The sequence below is a fragment of the Poecilia formosa genome, unplaced genomic scaffold, assembly GCF_000485575.1.
Source record: "Poecilia formosa unplaced genomic scaffold, Poecilia_formosa-5.1.2 Scaffold225, whole genome shotgun sequence".
Lineage (NCBI taxonomy): Eukaryota > Metazoa > Chordata > Actinopteri > Cyprinodontiformes > Poeciliidae > Poecilia > Poecilia formosa.
In genome coordinates, this window is record NW_006800164.1 from 154,021 (window position 1) to 177,373 (window position 23,353).

At 40.3% G+C, this 23,353-nt stretch overlaps 2 protein-coding genes across 19 annotated transcripts; both read left to right on the top strand.

Annotated features, from left to right (window-relative positions):
• The first annotated feature begins 335 nt into the window (after positions 1–335).
• cyp20a1 (cytochrome P450, family 20, subfamily A, polypeptide 1) lies at positions 336–5,675 on the top strand. The gene is made up of 13 exons (XM_007568554.2): positions 336–604; positions 1,065–1,114; positions 1,376–1,542; positions 1,620–1,765; positions 1,839–2,006; positions 2,086–2,164; positions 2,850–2,962; positions 3,050–3,104; positions 3,200–3,320; positions 3,418–3,529; positions 3,609–3,673; positions 4,628–4,717; positions 4,802–5,675. Exons 1-13 carry the CDS (start codon positions 533–535, stop codon positions 4,953–4,955), a joined length of 1,392 nt encoding a protein of 463 aa, XP_007568616.1. The 5' UTR covers positions 336–532; the 3' UTR covers positions 4,956–5,675.
• A 284-nt stretch (positions 5,676–5,959) lies between these two features.
• On the top strand, positions 5,960–22,124 carry abi2b (abl-interactor 2b). 18 transcript variants are annotated; one of them, XM_016679894.1, is made up of 12 exons: positions 5,961–6,180; positions 9,468–9,635; positions 9,724–9,900; positions 11,044–11,061; positions 12,000–12,103; positions 14,951–15,097; positions 16,611–16,738; positions 16,906–17,112; positions 18,388–18,558; positions 19,232–19,318; positions 19,764–19,946; positions 20,230–22,124. In XM_016679894.1, the coding sequence occupies exons 1-12, from the start codon at positions 6,064–6,066 to the stop codon at positions 20,403–20,405; spliced, it is 1,683 nt and encodes a 560-aa protein (XP_016535380.1). In that variant the 5' UTR covers positions 5,961–6,063; the 3' UTR covers positions 20,406–22,124. The 18 variants fall into 18 exon arrangements, with proteins under 18 accessions (XP_016535385.1, XP_016535383.1, XP_016535384.1 ...); XM_016679896.1 differs by having other exon boundaries at positions 19,235–19,318; XM_016679895.1 differs by having other exon boundaries at positions 16,614–16,738.
• Positions 22,125–23,353: the final 1,229 nt, after the last annotated feature.

The following is a 23,353-nucleotide window of genomic DNA, read 5'->3' on the forward strand; positions in this document are numbered from 1 at the left end:
AGATGCATTTTCTGGGATCATTGAAATAAAAACAACTAATAACATTTTTTAAAATTATTATTACTATTTATTTACTCACTATAAGAAAAAAAGCTCTATCATAGTGAAAACAGACAAAAATTACAATATTTAAAGATTTATATATATATGTGTGTGTGTGTGTGTGTGTGTGTGTGTGTCGCCCTAATACGCCATCGTATTGGGATCAAATACTCATTTCACTCCAAGATATCAAGATATTAAAACACGTTTTTAAATTGAAATATTTTAATTTGTACAAATAAAATTATGAGTTTTCGATTATTTTTATTAAGATAAAAGTATAATTAGTAAAAAGTAAATTGAAAAAAAATTGTTCAAATGTCAAGATAAAAAAAAACACGTAAACTTCCATAAATCCATCGATTACTTTGGTCTTCTTGCCGTGGCTAGGCAGCGTAGTCGCACACAGATATGCAATGTTGACGTGGTAATTGACAACATTTGGACGCAAACTTCCAAAGATATACGAATAGAACGTAACAGCGCGGTCATGTTGGACTTTGCCATTTTCGCTGTCACGTTTGTCATCATTTTGGTCGGAGCTGTTCTCTATTTGTACCCGGTAAGCCCCAGATAGGTCAAAGTTAGTTAGCATTTAGCAGGCTGCTATCCTTAGGGCAGGCTGCAAACACAAAACACTCGATTTTGAAACATCTACAGATTTTTGCAAATTGCGATGGCTAATGTGTAACAGTTTTACAAATCCAGATATCGTGTAATGTTATCTCATAATCGGCATTCATTTTATTCAACTCGCTACAAATTTAGTGCATAAAGCCACAGTTTTATGAGTTATGGTTTGCGCAAAAAAGGTGAAACACGCGTAGATATGAACATTTTCAAACTTGAAAGTGTATAATTTATTAGCCGATTTTTTAGAAAGCACAAATATCTGTTCGTATGATAAATTGTCTTAAAAAGCTTGGACTCCCTTAAACGGGAATTAATAGGCTTAAAATGGACAACATTCAAATGGAAATCGCCATGATGTGTTCACTTGATTCTTATAAACATGTTTTTAGTCTTCCAGAAGGGCCTCTGGTGTCCCTGGTCTGTACCCCACAGATGAGAAGTAAGTTATATTTAGTTTTGTACATATTAGTAATTAGTGTTCTACTTAAACAAGTTGAAAAGTGTATTTTTGTCTTTTCCATTTTGCTAATTTGCTACATAATCATATGACACAATGAGACATGGACAACTACTTAACTGTATGAAAGGGTGCATTTAAATGTATGTTTACTTATTTATCAAGTTGACAATTCTGAAGGGAGCTGCATAAACAGAAAAATGTTCTATCTTTGTTGTTTTGCTTCTTCTTTCCACTCTTTAGGGATGGAAACTTGCAGGATATCATCAACCAAGGCAGTCTGCATGAGTTCCTTGTTAACCTGCATCAGGAGTTTGGATCAGTGGCGTCGTTCTGGTTCGGCGGGCGGCCGGTGGTCAGCCTGGGCTCTGTGACCCAGCTCAAGCAGCATATCAACCCCAATCACACCAGTAAGGACGTCACACTCAAACTGAGAATCTTTTGTCCATGTGAATACCTAAACTCTTCACATTTTTCTGATTTTCAGCCGACTCCTTTGAGACCATGTTGAAATCGTTGCTCGGATACCCCCCGGGGATGGGAGGTGGGCCCAGTGAGTCAGTGGTTAGGAAGAAATTATATGAGGGGGCCATCAATAACAGCCTGAAGAACAACTTCCCAGTCATGCTCAAGGTTCGTCTGGATCACTTTAAACGAGGCTCGCCTCAAGTCAAAAGAGACCCACTGATCAGGAAGTTTTGTCTAGGTGGTGGAGGAACTTGTGGGAAAGTGGAAGTCGTTCCCGGAGGCTCAGCACATCCCGCTGTGTGCCCACCTGCTGGGTTTGGCCCTGAAGACCGTCACCCAGTTGGGTCTGGGCGAACGCTTCAAAGATGACGCCGAAATCATCTCCTTCCGCAAGAACCACGACGCGGTGAGAATCTGTTGGATTTGTTTTTTCATTTTTTAAGCTGGCATCAAAATTACTTAAGTGTTTGTTCTGATTCTGCCAGATCTGGTCTGAAATTGGGAAGGGCTACATGGACGGCTCCATGGAGAAGAGCTCCAGTAGAAAAGCTCATTATGAGAAGGGTGAGTTCAATCATTGAACTTTGTTGGAATCTACTTTCAATCTGTGATGCTGTTTTGACAAAACTTTTGATTGACTCCTTGTACAAAAATCAGGAAGCCAACATCTTTGAATTCTCGATAAGTTTGGAGCTTCCTGATTGGTTTATTTAAACCCTTATTACTTTGGTTCTTCACCCACATTCCTGTTAACTTGAACAGAAAAATTAATTAAAACACACTGTTTGAGTGCTGTGACATTTGGCAGTCTTGCATTGTTGATAAAATTCACAAAAAAACTGAACAAACAGCCAAAACAGCAACATGTTGTTCATAGTGGTTGCATTTTAGGAGCCACATTCTCCTAAGACGAGACTTTATGTTTAAGAAAAATGTGAAAACGTATCAAAATTTAATCATCTTCTGGTAATTTTTGATGGGTTTGAATCTAAATTCATCATGGAGAATCTCATTCACTTTATTGTCCATCCGTGCAAATGAGAGGTTTGGATACATCTAGTGACAGAGTTGGGAACTACAACTATGTATATTCTTTACTCATCTTCAAAACCAGGAGGAGGATTTAGACACAAGATTGGATCTGTTAATTTTTTTCTTAGTTCGCAGGATTTTACATTTTATTGTTGTTGTTTTGGATCTTTTTCTTTTTGTTTGAACCATAAATTATTTTTTTAAAACCTTTGTTCAGCTTTATCAGAGATGGAATCCATGCTGCTGTCAGTGGTGAAGGAGAGGAAGGCACAGAGGAAACAGACGGCGTTTGTGGATGCTCTTCTTCAGTCCAGTCTCACAGAACGACAGGTGGAGTCTTTGATAGCTTTAGAAAAAACTTAAACTGATGGAGAACCTTATGAAATTATACTTTTTTTTTGTATTTCTGTGTTTTAGGTCATGGAGGACTGCATGGTCTTCACTCTGGCTGGATGCATCATCACTGCTAACTGTAAGCGAGGAGTTAGCCTGAAAGTAAACTCTTAGCAGAAATGACTGCTTTGCCTCATAAAAAAGTATCCGAAATGAAAAATGCTGTTTCGGCAGTGTGCATCTGGGCGCTTCACTTCCTGTCCACTTCCAAAGAAGTCCAAGACAAACTCTACCAGGAGTTACAAGATGTTCTGGGTTCTGATCCTGTTTCCCTAGACAAGATTCCTCAGCTCAGGTGAGACCCGGTCCGATCCACTTTTAGTATCATCCTTCGTATGTAGGCTGCTTAAGAGAAGCAGCTGCTGAGTTTAATCTTGTCTCTCTTTGGGAAGATACTGCCAGCAGGTTCTCAATGAGACAGTAAGGACCGCCAAGCTGACCCCCGTAGCTGCTCGACTTCAGGCAGTGGAGGGCAAAGTCGATCAACATGTGATCCCTAAAGAGGTATCAACTCTGCTCAGGTGTCCAGCTTGTGGCCACAATAGGAGGAAGTAACAGTAACGTTTCATTTATACACTTTCAGACTTTGGTAATCTACGCCCTGGGAGTAGTCCTTCAGGATGCAGACACATGGAGCGCCCCCTACAGGTTCACCTTTAGTTATTGGAAGAACTAACTAAACTCTGATTCTTAATATGGAAAAACAAAGTACAACTTTGCTGCATCTAAGTGACCACCATGAGTCTTTACTAGCTGCGTTTCCATTACAAATGTGCAAAAAACGTTTCGTATTCACTGAGTGTTGCCGCAACTACGTTTCTTATTTCCAGTAAATAAGAAACGCAGTTAAAATCACATGTGAATAAGTTTGCTCATGCGATAAGTCGTTTAAAAAAACGTCGTCTTTGTCTTTTCTGCCATCACTAACATCCAGTTGTTGATCGTGTGATATGAAACTTTGTGATCACCCCCAAAAAAGTGGTGTGTTTCCAACAGAAACACTGTTATGTTTGGCCTGGAATACCACGTGTGTGTGCCAACACAAGGCAGAAAGACATCAGTAATGATCTTAGAGAAACAACTCTTGATGCTTGTCAATCTGTTAGAAATTCAAGGATAATTTCCAAATTTGAAGTCTTATCATATTATAGCAGAGAAGAGTCCTAAGTGGAAATGTTTTAGGAAAGGTTCCATTTAGAAGTTTGTTCCTAACTGGGTCATCAACTGGAAGGTTTATCTCAAACATGGCAGCAAATCTACGGTAGTGGTTGAAGAAGATTCAAGGTGATTTAAACGTGAAATGCGGCATTGCAGAAAAAGGAAGGTGTTTAATCCGCAACAAACAGAGGCAATATGGCAAAGAAGAGACAACTACTGAGAGTTCATGGGGTATACTTTATTTTTTCTGACTATTTGATGAACAAATGTTCATTGCCAAGTATGCCTCAAGGATTCTTACTCTGGCAAATTCTTTTTCAGAGGTGGTTCTATAAGCTGTTTGCTCAAAGTGTACTTGGTTTATTCCATTGGTAGTATCGACAAATTAGCCTCACTACTGGAGATAATATTGCGCAATTCAAACATTATTCTTATATTTATCAGGTTTGATCCAGATCGATTTGAGGAAGAATCTGCAAGGAAGAGTTTCTGCCTACTTGGCTTCTCAGGGAATCAAACGTGCCCAGAACTCAGGTAGTTTCACATTTTTATGACTAAGCTTTTGTCAGAAGATTGTGGTTTAATAATTGGTTAAATTTATTTATTTATTTTTGTTAGGTTTGCTTACACTGTAGCTACAGTCCTGCTCAGCACGTTGGTGCGACAGCTGAAGCTTCACCAGCTGGAAGATCAAGTGGCAGAAGTCAAATCTGAGCTGGTGTCCACACCCAAGGACGAAACCTGGATCACCGTCAGCAATAGAAAAAGCTGAAAATAGTCTACAGTGCCCAACAACTAAAGCATCATGCTCTTAGAACACAATCAATTTGAGTGAGAATTTACCAGCAAAGTATTACAGATGGGGTTTAAAATGAAGCTCTTAATTGAATCGGTTGTAAGGACCAGAGACTTTCAGGACATTTCTAACCTGCAGCCAAATAAATTTCTACTTCATAAATGGGCAAAGCTGTAAAGGCAAGAGTTTTATTTTTAAAGGAGCATACTGTAACAAACACTGCCATCTAGTGGCTTTCCAAAATTTGGTTGATCTGTTTGTGAGCAAGAAATTATATCTTTATTAACGATTATGTAAAGCATCTGTGGAGAAGAAAAATAACTTTACTTTTTCAGCTCTTCCTGTTTCTGGATCCACAAAATGAGCCACTTTTCTTTTCTTTCTTTCTGTTTTTTTTATTTTATTTTTTTTACTGTAATCATTTTACATCTTTTTTTAGTTGTAGAAATATGACTTTCCACCATTGTCCTAATTTGTAACTATTTAATTTTGCCAAAATGAATACAAAATATTTTTTTAAATCAGTAGAAACTACCTGAACATTTTTTAAACATGATTTATTTTTGGCAGATGTTTATAATATTGGTAATCTTAATTTCCATCGCTGCTTTAGGCCAAATATTAGAGCCTTACAGCATTTGGATATTTCATTTCACTTTTTAAGGTCTCTCGTTTAATAAACTTGAACAGGAAATATTGTTTTTGCTGTTGTCTTTTATTTAATTTTACAAAATATTCGTCTATTAATGGATTTGTAAATTTACATGACTCCGCCTACTTGCTGCTTGATTATTACAAGCATAAACTAATATGAAGTGAACTGCACATTTTTACAAGTTGGGGAACTGCGTTGCAACTCAAACGTATTATCCAATTTTTAAACATCAATGGAATTTTATAAGAAATAAATAGAATTGAAAACGATTAATTTTGCATAGTCCATCTCCGTGTGTCAGTGGAAACTTGTATTTTGAACATACATCATCGTGGGAAGCCCTGCTCCTGGGACAGCCCTTCCAGTACCACACGCGGCCGCTGGCGGCGCTGCCGAGCCCTGCATCCCGCTCTGCTAAAAGATGTGAAAATGGCGGAGCTACAAATGCTTCTGGAAGAGGAGATTCCAGCAGGACGAGGCGCTCTCCTAGACAGTTTCACCAACTTGGAAAGAGTAGCAGAATACTGCGAAAGCAACTATGTCCAGGTATGTTATTGTAATGCAATTTTTGGTTCAGGTTTAAGACGGGCATCCCTGACTGGGCGAGCTGATGCTAGGCTAACTGTTGCTAGCTCTGTTTTATTGCTTTCCTCTGCTATAGCGAAAATGAGGTACTCTCAGGGCGTCTGGTTTGAAACTAAATCAACAAGTGGCAGGTTTATTTAAGTGTTATTGACCTTATTAACATGCACAACTATTAGCTTTACATTTTCAACAACGTTATGGTGTGTGTGTGTGCTGTAGCTCCGCAGGTCGCTAGCTAGCCACTTTCCCTCATCAATAAAGGTTGTAATAAAACAATAAGAGCGATAAATGGGCCGTGAAATCAATCGTCGCGATCAGGCAGATTAGGCAGCTATTGATGAAGGATATCTAGTCTGACTAATCTCTGCTGAGCTGTGTTTGGCAGCAGATAAACCGCTGTGATCACACGACTACACCGCTGATTTAATGCAATGCACAACCTTAAAATGTATTCAGATGAGTCTTTAAAAGGCTCCTAATTCCCCCCTGCCCTCTATGTCTCAATGCTCATATGGCTGTTGCTTTATTAGTGTACTCAAATATTGCAGCAGATATCCATCACAGTTATGGAAGTGAACCGATTGAGGGGGAAGAGACCGACAGCTGACACAGAGGCCGATTATTATCTTTTTTGGTTGTTTATCATTGTTTGGCCTCCCAATTGCATCATTCCGAGGACTGCTACACGTCTAAGCTTACTTTAAATTAAAGACGCAGGAATTCAAGTCTAATATTGCCGATTTAACCACAACTTTCCAGCATTTATATCTGCTTGAGCCGGGCAGAAAGATTTGACAAGGTGTGATAGTGAAATCCTGACCTGATCAGGTCTGACCGGTCGTCCTGGAGACAAGGGGCGTGGTATCCAGCTGTTTGTCCACACTGCCCCGTCGGGCAGCCTGTATCCTCTCACATTGCTGTGACAGGAGTGTTAGTCAGTAGAATACTATTAGGATGTGTCACAGCTTCCTCTGGATGGGGGCCAGGTTTCTATTAACATCATCATCACCAGGGAATGTAGTCATGGAACTTGTGAGCTCAAGTCTGTAGAGAGAGGATGCAGAAATGACATCCAGGTTCTGAACACATTCACACATTTTTAGATTAACGTCAAAAATACTGTTTTCACTATTTGTACTTATTGTGGACGTATATCTCATAACATTAACCCTTAGAAATTGTCTGCAGACTGCAGTTCTTTTTGACCTACTTGCATAAGATGTCATTTAAATGATCCAAACCCATTTTTCTTTATTACCACATTATTATTATTATTATTATTATTATTATTATTGTTAGTAGGGGCATTGACTTTTTTTTTCTGTCAGCTTTGACGGTGGAGAAGACTTCCCCTACAACGTTTTGACCTAAGCCTGTCACAATGAAATGAGCTCGATGATTTCTGTTTTATTTGTGATTTCAGTTGTGTGGGGTTTTATTTCTGTTTTATTTAATGGTTGTTATATTTATGCCTTGTTTCATGCCAGACTCGCACAGTCTCTTCCCACCGTGGCAAACGGTTCCAATTAGTTTAACAAACCAAAATCTGTAGATTTTCCTCAACTTTTTAAAAATTTTGATATTAACTAATTCTATATTTTGAGTTGGCAAGTTTTTTGGTGGAAACCCTGTTATTGGTATGAACATGGGTGCTAACCTTCTTTTTTTTTTAATTAAACGATTGATTCAATTTTCTATTATTATAAAGAAGCATGTTTTTCTTTGATAAAAATAAAACTCCTTTCTAACCAGTTAGTCTTCATACTCCAACATGCTCTTGTTTGCTCTTCCAGTGCTGCTTTATGATGTGATTCCTGGTAAATGTGTCTCATTATAAGGAGTGTGTGTCTTACTAGAAGTAACACTTGGTTCTTGCAGCAGCTGTCTAGTGGCATCCAGTGGATTTATGTGAACAGATGTGACTGAGACCAACTGATTTTATGCTCCCAGTTTAGCAGAAAAATGTTTCCCAAAGTAATTAAAACATGGAAGCTAAGATTAGCTCCTGAGGTGGCCCCTTTTTCAGAGCTCTGTCCTGGAAGGGAAAAGTCTTCGTTATACTGGTAGATTTTTTTTGCATTTGTTGTTTGAATTAGAAGTGAAAGACGGCTTTATTTCTTTTGACTGAATGTGTTTGAATCAGCTCTGATAGGTGCCGTGTCAGAAACGTTCACTTCCATGTTCTCATCAGCCTGCCTCCAGCAACTCCTTTCAGACCAAATCCGTCTGTTTTAGGTGCTTTATGCGACTTGATTTGGGTTTACTTGACCTCTGTTTTTGTTATTTCTACGCTCTCAGCTCGTTTCTGCTCGCATACCATTTATTTCTCAGGTGATTCGTTTTTATCCACACGTTGTCACACGTGTTCATGACTGAAGACCGTCTAAGTAACTAAAGCCTAATTTATTTCTACAAAAATATGTCATTGTGATGATGATTGCAATAAGACAAAAATTAAAATAAAAAAATCTGTATGATTTCCTGTATTTAAAAGTGAAAGTGACGATAATGAAGTGGAGCACCAATAATTCAGTCCAAATTCTCTTCATTTTGGAAGTATGTATGCCAGTCGATATTATAATAGTGATATTTAGTAAGTATTCAGACCAAAAAAATCTGTATCAGAATAAGCAGCCAAGGCTTTTTAAAGATTGGTGATTGGCCAGGAAACTGCAATCAGTCACTTTAATTTTAACTGCTACTTAAACCTTAAATGAAATAAAAAAAACAAATGCTACAGTTCGTCTAAAGTGCAGAAATTATGTATTTTTTAGTTTCTTTTTATTTAACAGCTAACTATAGAATATAACATTACCATTAATTAACATATTACCAAGTTTTTTTTATTATTTATGTTTTAAGAAAGAACCCCGTACCTTCATAAAAAAATTATATCAGAAATACTATCAAGTAATTTTCTTGGCATCAGATTTTTTAAGTCAATTTAGAAATAAGACTAAGAGGTGTAACTTTGAACCCCCTGTTGACATTTAAACCTTGCATTTCGACAAGTCGTCATTTCACACGTTTCTGTTGAAGTTCGTCCAGAAATGTTTATACAGGCCACCTGAAGTTTCCACATTTTATATAAAATCAAACATTTCTTCAGCTCTTGCTCAAAACGTAACACTTAGACAGTCGTACCGTAAACATAAACTCATCTGATTCGTTGTTATTGTACCGATTTGTATGGAAATTTAACACAATTGTTAAAGCTCGCCATCACGTCTAAATGCCTGTTTTTTCAGTCTCCAGACAAGCAGAGGGCGCTGGAGGAGACCAAGAACTACACTACCCAGTCCCTGGCCAGCGTGGCCTACCTGATCAACACGCTGGCCAACAATGTGCTGCAAATGCTTGACATCCAGGCGTCGCAGCTGCGCCGCATGGAGTCCTCCATCAATCACATCTCGCAGGTACCGGCGGATCCGGGGCACAAAACACGCCGCCGTTCACAGTTAGAGTTCGGGTTCAGTGGTTTAATTACTGCCTCACGTCCCTCAGACGGTGGACATCCACAAAGAGAAAGTAGCACGGCGAGAGATCGGCATCCTCACCACCAACAAGAACACCTCCCGCACACACAAGATCATCGCCCCGGCCAACCCCGAGAGGCCCGTCCGCTACATCCGCAAACCCATCGACTACAGCTTGCTGGACGACATGGGCCACGGAGTCAAGGTGCGCCTTTGTTTTTTACTTCTGTAATGTTCAGAATGCTTGAAAAAGTATTCCTAACTAAAAGGAACTCGAATTGTTCAATCAAATATGTTTTGGGGTGACTTTAAGTTTTTTGTTTATGCTTTTACTTTATTAGTCTTGAAAAATGTGACGTATGAATAGGATACAGTGCAAAAAATACAAAACTTACTAAGTATTTTTGGTCTGTTTTTCTAGTGCAAGTATTTTTGGTAAATTGGAATAAAGCAAAACTAACTCAGAAGTAACTTTTCAGCAAGACATAGGATCTTATTTTAAGATGATAATTTCTTAATATTTATGAAATGGTTCCAGGTCCATTGTCAATTATTTCACTTATAGCAAGACATTTCCCGATGTTTCAACTTTCATATCATAATAACGAGATAAACAATTCATCTAACATAATTCTGTCAAAATCTACTTTTGACTTTTTAAATTACTGACTGGAATCCCAGTGACACAAACACATTCACACTATTTTGTCCATCTCAGGCTCATGTGATTCTGATCCTAAACCCCAAACACTATCAAAAAAAAAGGGGGCTAAATAACATTAAGTGGAATTTTGCACTGAAAATGTTTGGGAATCCTGATGAACTTTGATTTTTCTAACAATGTTTACTTTCCTTGAACGAAGACATAGAAGTTGTTTCTGTGTGAAAACATGTGACTTGTCAGAATAAGATTGTGTTTTTGTTGATGCAAAACAAAAAAAAAAGAATAAATCTAATGTAGAGGACATAAAAAGGTCAAACATGAGAGAGCTCTCTGGTTTCACTGCATTTCAGAGTGAAGTAATGGAAGAAAAAATCAATAAGTCTGTCTTTTTCGCCAGGAAAGTCTGTCACCTGCTGCTGGCTGCAGATTTCTGTCCTGCTATTTTCTCAAATAATAACATATTAAAAGTGGTTTGTTCTGGTTGTGTCTTTGTTTCCCAGAAGTGGGGAAACAAAAGCACCGAAGATCAAATTCCTCAGATCTGAACAATAAACTATTGTTAGCAGCTTTTCAGAAAACCAGCTTTACTGTTCTTTCTCCAGCTAACCCCTGATTTCTTCCTGTCTCTCTCTCTCTGTTTCTCTCTTAATGCTTGCCAAAATGCCTCTTTGTTGTCAACTCTAGTGGTTGCAAAGGTTTAAGGTAAGAATTTCAAAGTAAAAGCCTGAAATGAGGTTGGGATTGTTTTGCTTTCAGGGTGTCGGTGGATTGGGTTGAACTGCAATGGAGTGGCTTTTGTTTCTGTTTCTCTTTTTTTTCTGTTTTTAATCTGTTTACTGTTGAGTATCTATTCATTCCTATTCATAATCAGATAAGATGACATTAGAAAGTGGAAACTGTTAATTTGTCACAAAACGACATGAATTCAATCTGTGACAAATCTGCTAAAATTTCAGTGCATCTGTCGTTTGATGTGTTAAACTCTTTCAAGTCTAACTTGAAAGAGTTTAAAACCGTAACTACGGATCTTTAAAAATCCGTAGTTAAAGAGTTTTTTTTAATACTATAACAAAAACGTCCAGCTACTATTGGTTGCTGGGGTAACAGGAAACCAGGATAGAAAAAGAAAAATCTTCTGGTTGAGAACCACGATGGATTAATTTCAGCAACTTCAACCTCAATCGTCAAACCCTTCAGTGTTCAGTCAACATCATGGCCTGAAGGTGTCAACAGACCCTTTGAATCTGAAACATAAGAGGAGATCTTGAGATTCCCCATCCAGAAAGTCTTCCTCTCCTTGACCACAGCATGAGATGCTGTCCATGGACACTACAAACAGGATCCCACTCTGGGAACTAGTGTGGGCTGGGAACATGAACATAGCTCTTTAGGACAGGCTGCAAAAACTTCTTTGATTCCAACCGAAAGTCCTCCATCGTCGATCATCTCGTTGTCTCCTCTTCTTCGGCTATTTAGCTGCTGATTTTCTGATCTGTTCTCAGTAGAAAACCAGAGAAGCATGCCACTTGTGCTGTTATGAAAATCAGTTGTTGCTTCTTGTAGTTAATGTCATTGCTGTTTTATGTTTTTAGATGCTATAGCTAACCAACAGGTGTTCACACCTCTGTCCTCCCTCACAGGCCAGCGCTCAAAACATGAAAACCGGAGGAGGCGCCCTGCCTCGCACCAACCCCCCCACACAGAAGCCTCCCAGCCCGCCTATGTCAGGGAAAGGGACCCTTGGGTATGTAAGCTACAGGGGGTTTGTTTTGGTTTTTTAATCACTTCTTTGGGGCGTGCAGACCCCCAGTTGATCTGTGTTTTACTTTCAGAGCAGGTTGGACCGTGTGTGAGCCGGGATTAACAATACATAAGCTCGGCTGACATTATTGGCCTTTCTCAGGTCATCATTAATAAAACATCAATGTCAGTTCATGCATTAATAAAAGCTGCATGTTACCTCGTGGAGACTTGCTGAACTAAAATTTCACTGTTGACTTTAGGATGGTTTTGAACCAAATACTCAAACTGCATCTGTATGATATGGAAATGTATATTCAGACATTTTATCTCTCTTTTTGTACAAAGAAATGAGTCTAACAGTAGAGTAGTAGCTTCTCTCTGTGATCAATTTTATATCAGAAAAGTCAAATATTCCTTTGTGATGTTGGATAGGTTCTTACTTGGGATCTTTGTCTTTTGACAAAAAACCTGCTGCTGGCTTTTCATCAACATTTCAGGACTTGATGGCATCATTCAGAGTTTTTTTTTTCTTTTGGTGTAACTTGAGACAAAAACAGTAGAAATGCTGGGTGGTTAGAACGGTTCATAACATTTGAACCTGCTCTTAATTTATTGGTAAATGATTTTTGCAGATTTTGAAGCCAAGACATCTGGAAGTACGGAAGCTGTGTTGGGTCATGAACAAATGGAAAATATTTTTCTCTTTGCTTTTTTGCATTTTGGCTTCATATTAAGTTATTAAACAAGTGTAGGAAGAGATCAGTTCTTATGTTATGAGCCTAATCAAACATTTCTTCTCTTAGAGAATATTTTTGTGAAACGATTGATATTTTTGAATGAAAATTCCTTCTTTCTTGGGGGGGAAAAAGCCGTCAGAAGTTAAACTTGTTTTGAGTTTCTCACAGCGGCTGAAGGTTGCACATGCTCTGTTCTGTGTCCTAACTCATCCAAGGCGTGTTTATCCCTCAGGGGTTCGACCTGCGCTGCTCGTAACTTTGTGTTTGTTTTGTCTCTGCGTGTGAAAAAGAAGCTTGTATTTGTACCCTGCAGTTGTTTGTTGAGAGGTCCAGTGTGTCCACACCTTCATATCGACCCATAGAGGTGTGTGTTTGTCCCTTCAAGATGCATATCAATCATCCATGATGCATTAAAGCTTGTGAAAAATCTCCTCGGATTTTTTTTTAAAATTTATTTTCCGCCTTTTCGTTTGTGTGACTTCTCCAAGCTGCTACGCATTCCTCATAAAAAATGTTCTTGCCATCCAAACGCAGAGAGAAGCTCTGATCACTGAATCTTTGTTTCCTCATGTTTAAAACTCATCAGAGCTGCTGTTGGACTAAAGATGAAACTGGTTTTGCTCACAAGCGATGCAAAAAGATGTAATTTGGTTGCATCTTTTAAATAATAAAAATAAATAAAAAAATGTGGTGAGAGAGTAACTCATTCACTGTTCCAGCATTTTGAAATATTTCTGATTAGAAGGAAGAGTGCACTTAAGAATTAGCTTTAATAATTGTCAAAGTTATTTAAGAGAAAATAAACTACAACTTGTACACTCTTAGATCAGAAGTCGAGTCGGATACGACTTGGGAGCAGCTTATTGAAGGACGCCCAAATATTTGACCCAATAGTTTAGTTGAGTTTTGGAGCGTTTGCTCTGACAGAACCGGTGGAACTGGGTCGGGTTTGTAGGCCGCCCTGCTCACACACACCTTTCCAGATCTGCTCAGAGATTTCCTCTAAGGCTTTTTGATATGAGTGGACAATATGACCTTAAAGTTGTATCACGATATTTTGGGACAATGTTGTGATAACGGTAAAAGCAACAATAGGAACTATTTATTGCTACTTTTTTAGGTCGTAGCACCACAACCACAAATTCTGCTTTTGAGAAACAGCCGTTTATATTGTGCTTTTTTACGCGTATTACATTACATAAAGAGGTGTGATTTGTATCACAGTGACTGCATTTAATCATATTTTCAAATTAATTGATAGTTTCATTGAATATACAGGGGAGGTAACAGTAAAACTAACAGCACAGACAGTTTTAGGGGATTTTAAACATTATTAATTGTAATTTATTGTGATGGTAAATCAAGATTCTTATCATAAGAAAATTATCTCAATATATGATAAACAATACAATAAATGCCCATGCCTACGTTTTGATGGCTGCTCCAAATCATTGACCCTCTCATTGTCTATTTGAAAGATGCGTAAAATAGAAAATAAAAATCACCAACAATTATTGTCTCCTCTGACAAATCATGTAACGTAAAAACAGGTTTCATTTTAGCTTCCTTTATGCCTTCATAAAGGTGAATTTCACTTAAAGAAAAACTGGAAAACACGATAATTAAGGCAGGAAATGCAAGAAAATAAATAGAATATTGTCCCGCAAAGCGGAAAGTCAGGTGTAACAGCAGAAACGGATCTAAAGGTTCACACAAAAAATTATTTGTGTTAAAAACAATAAGATTAACAATAATAACAATATACTGACTCAAACTACCATTAACTCCCCCGTTTCAACGCTTCATTCACAGACCAGGAAGCCAACTCTTCCAGATGTTTAAGTTGCTCCATGTTGTTTCCAACACTCACCAGAGAATATTTAGTTTATCAAAACCGTCTCAATCTGATCACGACCAAGAAGGAAAAACTGCTCCGTGTTTCTCCACCAACAGCAGTCACCTCACCTGTTTACCATCTGTCATGTCATTTTTTTTAAGTTTGCACTTTGTTTCTTCCTCCCTTTCCTCCCCCCCCCAACCCAACACTCACCCTTGAATGCATCCCCCCACCCTCCTTCACCCACTCCTGGATTCCTCCTAACCCCTCACAGGCGCCACTCCCCCTTCCGGACGCTCGAGCCGGTGCGTCCTCCCGTTGTCCCTAACGACTACGTCTCGAGCCCGACGCGCAACACGGCGCCCCCCCAGCAGAGCCCCGCACGCACTGCATCCGTTAATCAGAGGAACCGCACGTACAGGTACCCCCTCACTCCCCCTCGCCCCTCCTTCTGCTTCCCAGCATGCCTCTGTACTCTTTAAACAAGCCCCCTTTCTACCCCCCACCCCCGCTGCCAGCTTCTGAAAACCTTTCTTCTTCTTCTCTGAAGCGACTCTCCGCAGAAATCTTTTTGACGAGCTTTTGTCCTTCCAGTCGCTCTCTGTGAAACTCCTGTCCGCTCTGGGGAGAAACACAAACCCAGTTTGAATCTGTGCCCCCATCTGTTGCTCACAAACTATTCCAGTCTGTAAAGACGAGAAAATCTTCCCCCGACTTTCCTCTGAATTTCTCTCCATCTACATCTCTTCATCTCTCAGCAGCTGCTTTTCCGTTGTAAATGTGTGCAAATGTCTAAAAAACCGACACAATTTTGCAATTGAGGTGTGTCCATTAAATAAGTAACTAAATGAATATCACGCCAGGAAGTTTCTTTACGCGATAAGTCATTAAAAACCACGGCAACGAAACAAAAACAAACCATCTTCCTTCCACTTCCTGTTGTCGCCTGTCGTTTCCACCAGTAGAAACATCCAGCTGCTGATCATGAGTCATGTGATGTGAAAAAAAGTGTTAATGTTGCAGTTTTGTAACCGACATCTGTTTCCATACGTCCAAAAACCACCAAAAACTTTTTTACAGAAAAACAAGTTGTTTTTTTTTGTTGTTTTTTTTTGTTTATTTTTAATCTTCGTGTTTTTATTAAGCAACCTTATTTCTGTAATCTGTTGGCTGACGGAGACGCAGCTACTGGGCAAATAATTGCGCAATTTGACATTTCTAAAATAAATTTTCTTAATGGAAACATGCCAATTTGAAAAAAAAAATCTCACTTTTAGGTGAAACGTTTTGGCAGGCGGGTTTATGTCGCAACACTGCAAGTCACATGATCTACAGCTGCATGTTGCCACTGGCGCAGAACATGCAGAATACAACAGGAAATAAATTATGATGGTTTTTAATGACTTACTGCATGAACTAACTTATTCACGTGTGATTTTTAACTGTTAGAAACACCACGACGACAAAATTGTGTGTTTTTTTTTTTTATATTCACGTTAATGTTATCAAGAGTTTTGCGTACATTTGTAATGGAAACGCAGCTCTTCACCGTCTTCCTACTTTCACACACTCTCATGTTTGTGTGTGTGGGTGTGTGTGTGTGTTCTGTTGCTACAGCGTCTCCTGTGTTGTCTGTCCTTATTCAGGCATCCAGCTGCTTTATTTATTAATTTAACTTGTCAGTCATTTCAGAGGCTCACTGACACATCGATGCTTCTTGAGGGTGCCACTTTAAGAGAATGTGGAAAAACTTTTTGCCTCTTATTGTTTTGTTGAAATGGCTAAATACGAGTTGAATAATTACACAATTAGCTGATTAAACGATGATTTAATTAATCACAAATATGTTTGCGTGAAGAAGAAAACAAGCCGGAGTGTGCATCGCATTGTGTGTGTGTGTGTGTGTGTTCTGACGCGCCTTGCCGCCCCGTCAGCAGCAGTGGGAGCAGCGGAGGAAGCCACCCCAGCAGCAGTCGCAGCAGCAGCCGAGAGAACAGCGGCAGTGGCAGCGTGGGCGTGCCCATCGCCGTGCCGACGCCTGCCCCGCCCACAGTATTCCCAGGTAACCCTAGGTTTCCTTTATCCTCCACAGCCGGAAACTAACTAAACTAATCCGAGCGTTGAGTTGTACTTGGGATCTGCTGTTCTTCCCCTCCTTCACCTGTCTTTTATTTTGTTTGTTTGTTTCCTTCCTTCCTGACCTTTAACCCCCTCACTTTTACCCATCAGGTTCAGCCCCTCTCCCACCCAACACAGCCAAATCTCCCCCTAACACTGCCACCACCCCCGGGCCACCTCCTTCTGTCCTAGACGGCCCACAACAGGCCCCTAACCCCTCTGTAGAGATCCCGCCTGTGCCCCCTCCCCCTCCTCAGCTCCCCGCGTCCATGGCCCCCTCAGGCACCGGCCCCGCTTCTTATGGCAACCCCGCACAAGGTGAGTGGGAGATGCTCACCCTGCACGCCCCCCCACCCTTCATCCCACCGCCCCCTGCTTGCTTTATCCATGTCTGGCTTGTAAACGTTCCTCACTGCAGTCAAAGAGTCGTTGGGTTTTCTCTGGATGGTGTCCGGTGTGTTTGTGTCTAGAGGTCAGAAACAAACACACCAAGATGCAACTTGCTCCATCCTCTTTATTATGTAATATTGTCTTTTTTTTTAGCTTTACATCATGTTATAATGTTATTGCCCCATAAAAACATACCTGGAGTGTTTTTTTTCATGCATGTTTGAGAAATCCTTTAGTCTCCCATGGCAAACATTCAGCTGTATAAAACGCCTGGGGGAACCAAGCTCCGCCTGAGAGCTTCAGTTTCCAAGCTGTGACTCCCCCACTCAGCTCCTTCAGACTAGCCAGCAGCAATTAGCAAACAGCTGGTGGAACTGACCATCTGCTGAGCTCATTATAGGAGCTACTTCTCAGTGAAACGTTGAGAAAAATTTTGATGAATGTTTAATAGAGCCATGTTGTGACGACTTCCTGAAGGCGGAGTTTCAGAAAGAGCAGGAGCTTCTTAAAGAGACAGAGACCCGATTTCAAACCATTAAATCATGAAATCAAATGTCTTTTAAAGGGGCAGTATCATGTTGTGTACAGACGCATATTGCCATTCATGTTATCTTCAGCTATAAAAATATTCCATATATCCAATATGATGGTAACGACTTCCACACAGAAGAGTGTTGAAATACACCTAGAAATACGCAAAGTAGTTGTGGCTCAGTCTAATCACTTCATTTTTGAGCGTTTGTCATCATGCTCCTCCCCGCGTCTCACACAGAGGTCGTTGGCGTCTGGTGAGACGTTGTGTTGTTCTGATGTAAAATGCACGAACCGTTTGTTTTCTCTTTGTGTCTGTTTTTTGTTGTTTTCAGCTTTTTCTTCCCTGCTGGTGTCAGATTCCTGCCCTAAAAGGCAGTTTCTTGACTTTTCTCATCTTGAACATCATGAGTCATTTATGTTTTCCTTCAGTCATTTGAATTTCTGTCTATTTATATTAGTAGCAACTAAGATAAATAACAGATGGTGTACATTTAATTTAACGGAACTTAATCATAATTAATTAGCACCTAGCATTTTATTTGTAAGCTGCTTAAGTGTTGCAGAATTAGCCCAATATCATTCATTCCATCTGTTATTAAATGTTAATGTTTGTAGTTTCTTTCACCAACTGAGGAGTCTCTGCTGCCCCCTGCTGTCGTCTGTCGATAGGTGCGCCTCAGTTCTACAGCATGAACCGCCCGGCGCAGCAGCAGCCCCAGAACCCCCAGGTCGGGGGGTCCCTGCCGTTCCGCCGGCCCTCGTCGGTCACAGGCCAGCCCAACACGGCCCACCACAACCAGAGCCAGCTGAACGGCGGGCCACACTTTGCCCAGAACCAAGGTAACGCAGAGCGGGTCCAGACTCGCTTTGTCACAAACTCCCTGGGTGTTTTTATTAGGGTTTTATGGGACAAAGCAGCACATAACTGTGGTAGATGATTAAATATTGTTGAATATTACTTTTCAGTCTTTAGAACATTTAGAAAATCATCTGTCCTTTTCCTTCTACTTAACATTTATGAGCTACTTTGTGAGGTGAACTATTTAAAATACAAGACTTTGTAGGAGGGGCTGGTCAGACACTTTTCATTTTCATTTCTGCTGCTCGACAAAAACGAAGCTTTTGTCTCTGAACTTTTTAGGTTGTAGCAAAAACTGATCTTTGGCTTGTTTCTTTTTTATTAAATCATTTCCTGTCCGACTCTGACGCTTCGTATCGACATCAGGACACTTCGCTCTTTCACTTTTTGTCTTATTGCAATATTTTGTCCTGTTTCTCTGCCAGAAATTGTCTGCTTGTATAACTTCAACTTGATAAAGAGCTTCTTATGTCCTCCTTTCAAATATTTACCAACACTTAAATCAAAATAAAATGGCAAAAATCAAATGAATATTCAGAGACTGAACTTTTTCTTTGAAGTCTCTGCTCCTCTTTTTCTGACCTTTAACTCTGTTGTGCTTCTCTTGTACTCTCTAACCTCATGCTGGTGTCTGATTATGTGTACTGGTGCTAGCAGGCCCACACGCGCCCCCTCCCCCATCCATGCAGATCACCCCCCAGCTGCCTCTCATGGGCTTTGTGGCCCGAGTTCAGGAGACTAGTAAGTAGTGTTTTAGCACCTTGCTTCCCTCTGCATGACCTTGGCTTGTGTGAACTCCACCTTCCTCATCAGATGGTGTCTCTTTTTGTTTCAATGTTTGGTTGATCTTGCTGTCCTGTCCACCAACATGAGCTGCTGCTGCTGCTCCACATTCAGACCGTTTAAACTAAACCTGCAGGAATTTTGTCTGAGATGATGCCATCATTAAAAGTGAATGTGGGATAACTGCAGGTTTCCATGGCAGCAGATGTTGGTGGTTCATATTACTAAAGCATGTTACTGTGGGATATTTTTTTACTTTACATGCATCATATTTGTTTTTACGTCAGCACGCCTTTCTCTGAACCCGCATGGCACCTTGTTTACGTCCTAAACCCTTCAGCGTTTTCTTGATTGCCTCTTTCCTTCATAATGAGTCATCTCGCGTTTTCATGGCTACCTGTAGTTTCAGACGTGCCGCCGCCACCTCCGCCCGCCGACGAGCCGGTGTTTGAGGAGCCCACCCCACCGCCTCCGCCCGAGGACTATGAGGATGACGAGGAAGAAGAAGAGTCGGCGGTGGTGGAGTACACCGACCCCTACGCCGAGGAAGACCCACCATGGGCTCCACGCAGCTATCTGGAGAAAGGTTTGTGTTCAGAAAGGAAAAATCACATAAACTGTATTCATACATTTACTTAAAAAATCATGTGTTTATTTGTTTTGGACACAGTTTGTTTTTCTTCTCAATCTGAATTTGCTTCAAAGCTGGAAAACCAACCAGTTTAAATGAACTCTGCCTGTTTTGTCACGTTCAGCAGTAAAATGTCTCAACTTCCCCAGAAGCTTCCTAATGTCCTGAAGATGTTTTTTGATGTTCAAATGACAGAGGAACACTTCACGTACGTCCTTTCCCTCTTTCCTTGCCTCAGTGGTGGCCATTTACGATTACACCCGCGACAAAGAAGACGAGCTGTCCTTCCAGGAGGGCGCCATCATCTACGTGATCAAGAAGAACGACGACGGCTGGTTTGAGGGCGTGATGAACGGGACCACGGGTCTCTTCCCCGGTAACTATGTGGAGTCCATCATGCACTACGCCGATTGAGCAGCCCTCCTCTGACGGGAGCGGGCGGAGACGTGGATCAGACGGAGCATGACCTCCATCTGAGCGCAGCTGTTCTAAAGGACACGACAAACTGAGGTCATTCTTTCGACATAGTTGTCGCCATTGTAAAACAACCACTGCTCTAGATATATCCTTCCTTGTAATGTTTCTTTCTTTATTTGACCAAGCAGGAGTGTTGTTAAGTTATGAAGCCACTACATTTTTTGTTTTGTTTTGTTGTCGTTTACCAAGTCGCCCTTACTTTAAACAATATTTATTTGTAGTCGAAGAAAGGGCTGGAGGAAAATGCCTTCATGTGTAGATTTCTCCTCAACACTCCAGAGACAACAAGATCCTCAATAAGTGGGGGGGAGGGGGCTGGGTTTCCAGATTTCCAGTCGGGTACCTCAGGGACGGTGCCAAAGCTGAGCAAGACAAGCACACAGGATGTCTCAGCGCGACATCTGTAGGCAAACGAGTGCTTTAAGGTGAGAGTTCAGATTATTTTCTGCAAAGTTTTATTTGACGAAATGCAACGTTTCAGGCAGTCGGGTCGATTCGTGCTTCACTTCGCAAGCCGGCGTGCGATTTCCGAAGAGAAGGAATCCTCATCCAGCCCTGGAATAACACGAGTTTTTTGGAAGCGCAGCATTTATTTTTCTTTTATTATTTTTTTCCCCTCTTTTCTTTTTATGGTTTTGCTTGCAGAGCGTCAGACTGCATGTTTTCTTTCCTATTGATTACCGTCTTAATATTTTCAGATTTGGTGTGGTTTGGTTTTTCTATATTCGCCCTCTTACTCAGACGACGTCATATCTCGGTCATCTCTCGGTCATCTCTCAGACGCTTGTGCCATATTGAAGTGTGTGTTGCTGTTCAGAGGTTATCTATCACTTCATTTGCAATAAAACTCGCCGGTGGCGGTTCGAGGGTGGGACTGGTACTGAAATGCAAAACTTTCTCAGCTTCTCCCCCCGAGTCGTTTCAAATCAAAAGCACATACGTTTGTAATAAAAAAAAGTGTAGAAGAAGAAATAATATAACTGTGAGATGTATTATGTCCTCACAAAGGGACTTGTTGAATATGAAAAGAAGCCAGCTGTCGTGTTGAAATGGTTTTAGCGGCCATACCAAGTAAAAAAAAAAAAGAAATAAAATTCACTTGTCCTCCGTATAGTTCAATACGCTTGGCCGTTGGGTGTTTCCACCATGTCGGAATCTTTATTTTTTATTTTAAATGGAGAAAAAAAATAAAAGAAATAAGTGGGTCTGTATGTGAGTCTTGCATGCCATTGTTCTTATCTGTAAACCTACATGGCGAGATCACCCATTTCTAAGAAAAAGACGAGCCGCCCTGACCAGTAACAACCAGCCTCATCCAAAGAGACTGTCTAACTTCAAGCCCACGTCCGAGGAGTCGCTCTCCGACCTGAAAGTAGCCGTCATTACGTCACCCGTGGACCATTATGTGCAAGCTGCTAGTGAATCCAGCAGGCGGGATATTTACGTAACCCTACATAGATGACACTAACACGGTCAAAACTTACATTGTAAGGCCTTTGGCCTGCAGGATTCACAACCTTCTGGAATCACGGATGTCCCTTGGGACGTCAGGTTAACAGTCCATAATGCCATTGTGTTGCACAGTCAAAGTTGAATTGCAGAAGTATCATATTTGTAAAATCATGAGAACAAAGACAATAAAGTTATTAAGATTTACTGGTGCACACGTGTCTATTTTTGTGGCTCACATTTAAGGAGGTTGGTTGTAGACATGGTTCTGGGGTGAATGTTAGCTTGTTTGGCTAATTAAGGCTGAGCAGCTTTAGCTTTCTACATCGCATTTCCTCTGCATGCGAAGCAGGTCTAAAAATCAATCACTCTCTTCTCTTCTGTGAGAGAGGTTTGACTGTTTCAGGCACAGACATCAATACGTAGACGCCTCATGGAGCGCTGAGTCGTACGTAACAGCGTCCGCCATCTTCTATGTGGCAGCAGAGCGATCGGAGCTCCTCAAGTCCTGTGCTGTGTGGACTTGTTTCAACCGTTTTACGAAACAAACTGGATTCATTAGGATTACCTTCCCCAGGTAAGGATGAAAGACCAGAATTACTTGACTTTGCAGCCAGAAATTCGCTTTTAAACAACAAAAATATTTCCTATGTAGCTAAATTGGCCCAAAATAACCGCTGATTGTTAGCTTAGCAGCTAACGTTTTCACACTGTTTTCTAATGAGAGAGCTGATGAAAAACCACTGTTAGAGGAGAAGTTAATTAAAAACCAGAGGATTTAGTGAGGAAAGATCAGTCAGGATCAGAGCTGGAGCTGCTGTTCTTCAGTCTGTTTCCCAGCTCAGCTTCACCTTGTCGGTATTTAGCTATAAAGATGCTACGAGTCAGAGCCCAACAGGCTGAAAATTTATTTTTCTGAATGTGAAAGAAAACGTATACGAAACATATCGTATGTATTTTCTATTACAATTTTGGATAATTTCTGTTTTATCCTTGGCTTTAGCCTGTGAACCAGGACGTCTCAGAATTCATTGAGTTCTCCCAGTGTGACCAGCAGACTGAAGCCTGTGACCAATGTTCCCAGTATAATAAATAAATGTTTTATTCTTTCACTTTGTGTATTTTTAAATATCTCAATCTGACGTATTAGTGTATTAATGTAGCTTATATAATGAAATAAAAAATAATTTACTCTGTTGGAATTATTTTCACTCTTTGCTGTGTTGTTCACAGTTTGTCATTCACAAGGACCCAAATTTGGATCCTCTCGTGAATGACAGGTTAATAGCAGAAAGCATACTGTAAATTCTCAGGAAAAAAGTAAGAAAAATATGTAGCTTAATGTTTGACAATGACTGATTTATAAATCAAGTCATTTCTCAATAACGTATAAAAAATAAATACAGGAAAATTATTTGTTTCTTGTCTTGAAATGT